The sequence below is a fragment of the Schistosoma mansoni genome, chromosome 1 (assembly GCF_000237925.1).
Source record: "Schistosoma mansoni strain Puerto Rico chromosome 1, complete genome".
NCBI classification, from domain to species: domain Eukaryota; kingdom Metazoa; phylum Platyhelminthes; class Trematoda; order Strigeidida; family Schistosomatidae; genus Schistosoma; species Schistosoma mansoni.
Genome location: NC_031495.1, coordinates 12,364,211 through 12,367,149, shown reverse-complemented (window position 1 = coordinate 12,367,149; position 2,939 = coordinate 12,364,211). Strand labels below are relative to the sequence as shown.

The 2,939-nt window shown below is 32.9% G+C and overlaps 1 protein-coding gene across 1 annotated transcript; it reads left to right on the top strand.

Moving 5' to 3' along the window:
• Window positions 1–790: 790 nt before the first annotated feature.
• On the top strand, window positions 791–1,536 carry Smp_080360 (hypothetical protein; the record flags this gene model as incomplete). Its single annotated transcript, XM_018793291.1, has 1 exon — window positions 791–1,536. Exon 1 carries the CDS (start codon window positions 865–867, stop codon window positions 1,534–1,536), a length of 672 nt encoding a protein of 223 aa, XP_018647818.1. The 5' UTR covers window positions 791–864.
• Window positions 1,537–2,939: the final 1,403 nt, after the last annotated feature.

Genomic DNA, 2,939 nt, shown 5'->3' with positions numbered 1-2,939 from the left:
CATGAATTAAAGTTATTCTTTTTGAATGTAAAACAATTTACCATTACCAGATAGGTTCTTCATGAACAGTAAACAGTAAAGTTGTCATAAATACCTATTGCATTCTAGTTGTAGATATAGCTTTACAAAAGGACTTAATAATACTCATTATTACGTTATCTATCACCGGATAAGAAATATATGTCTAGTGGTTTCTAGTCTCCAGTACTTCTTCAACTGAAATAGTCATATGGCAAAAAATTATCTTTAATCAAGGGATAAAAGTTTGCCGTCATCACTTAATTGAGATACATTTTGTAAATGATTAAATTAAAATTAGAAGAGTTCTGCTAATAAATAGAAAAATTTGTTCCTCTAAACTGTAAATTCCAGTACTTTATTTGGTACAAAAGTATTAGAGATAAACGGAAAATGAACATGTTTATCTATGATGAACAAAAAGACTTGGTCATTTTGCAACAGACTGACTGCTCTAGATCCTGAGCATCTACCACCCGATTCAGTAGACACCTAGAGGGGTTTGTTAATTAGTAAGTTCACACTCAAACAGAACACTTCCCTTGACTCTTCTGAATATATGTAGTTCATAGTATGAAGTTGGTTAGTGAAATAAATCATCTACGAAATAGTTAGGTTGTCACTACTACCAATTTAAATTCGATTGCGCTTTTTGTTTTCAGCACTATGCAAATTCCTTCTCGGCCGGGTCAAATGAATTCAGTTGTATCAGTCCAGCCTGATGGTACCATGAACCAGTCAAACAAAAAACAATGGGATGTTGGCTTATGTGAATGTAGGTCAATTAAACTAACAATTCTCTCGTGTTTCTGTCCTTGCTGTGTTTTCGGAAGCATCACACAAGAAATGGATTACCCTTGGTGTATTTGCTGCTTGAGTTATTTGATAGCGTTATTTCTTTCGCCTATCATATGGATACATGTATTTTTGGGGTGCAGCTGCCGTAGACGTTTAAGACATCATTATCGCATCAAAGGTCATATTGTCTCTGACTTTTGTGCTTCTCTTTTGTGCTCCTCATGTATGCTATACCAGTCAGCAGCTCAAATAGCTATTGAACGTTACAAGAAATTGCAACCTGGTGTCCAAAACCCTTATACAACAGGATTATTTCGTAAAATCGGTCATATGATAATTTCGTGTTACAGTATTCCAAGACGTATTCGTGATGAACATTTAAATTCCCAATCACTTCTGACCACGAATAGTTTGACATTGAACAACACACATATGTTCAATCCACAACCTGGATTCATCAAAACAGTTGATGTACCATACACAAATCAACCAGGGCAAGCATATATTGGCATACAGTCGACACATCTACAATCACACTCAACCTTACAGGCTCCTCATTCCCAACTGATGCCAGAAGCAGTTATACCTACGACACAATCATCAAACGTTTTGGTACACAAAATTCAAAGCAGCTCACAATTGCAACAAACTCAGAATATACACGAAGATCCTGTTACTCAATCAGGGCCAGATGAACCCGAATCTATTATGCATATTTAATGGAAATTATGGAGGTAAACGAAAATAAAAGCAAATCGAGACTGAAAAAATGTTAGCGTTAAAATTACCTTATTGGTTGAACTTTGAATCATTAAACATGTTTGTAAAACTTATAATTAGTTTCTATTTGTACTTAAACTTGGATATTTAATAAAATATCTAGTTGGAAGAAACTTATCCGTTTTATCACAAAATCCAGACTGTCAACTGGTTTTAACATAAAACGATCTTTCATTTGAAAAATAATTTGATCAGTTTCAACTAAAGACATGAAATTCATATGAAGTTGTCATTTTTCATAGCTCTCAATATTCACTAAAGATCACGTTCAAAGTCATATAACCATGAGTAAGACAGGGCTAAAAAGATATTGTATGTACAACCAAATGGAACACCAGAAATCTGTTTACTATCCTAGGATTTTGTAGAGTCAAACCATCTCCTTATATGTTCCTGACAGTAATTTAATAAGCGAGATCGAAATTCAGTTAGAAAAACCTAGGTTTAATTATCAAATGTGTATTTCTCCAAATGATACTGAAATAAACTACAATCACGGAGTAAAAACAATTAAAAAGAAGTTACAAACACAGTAGACATTACAATCAAAAGTTAAACGAATTAGTTTCTTCACCATCATCTGAAAAGTTCGAAACAGATGGTAACTAGAATGGATGAGAATCAAGTAACTCCAACTTGGTAATTTTTATGATTACAATAAAATGCAAATGTATTGGATTATTCCTAAAACACAATCCCATGGTTTTCATATATCATCTGGATAGATTTTATGAATTCAAAGACTGGTGAAAGGATAACACGTTCGATGACTAATTTATTCTAATATTCAACTGATTATCAGCGTTCACGCATAAAGTCTCAATAAGCAAAACCTGTAATAATAAACTCTGGTAACAAATAGATTAGTATTGAGTTTCAAATTTGGAATTCGGTTACTAGTATCTTCTACATAATAATATCATTCATTTGTAAAATTAAATTTACCATCATTTTTAACATGGCGGATATAGCCTACTTAAATCTAGATTAAATTACTTACTTAGTTCATTGAATTACTTAAGATAAACATATAGTCAGAACTAGTTGACTACTGAGTTCATCATCAGTGAATTATCTTGATGGATTACAATGCCGAAATTTCAGTAGTAAATTTCGAAATATCTAAAAGTAAAATACTTGTTTGGCTTGAGAATTATTTTTGTCCAGTGCCGTCCAGTACTTCCAAGTTTTCCATGGTGGTCTAGCTTCAATTGACTCATGATTTCAACCATATATACTAGTTGACAAAATAATACAAACACTTTGTCTTTAGATCAGAGGGGGTTTTGCGGAGAATTTAGTATTTTCACAGTTGAAACCATGAGTCAGTTGAAGCTAGCATC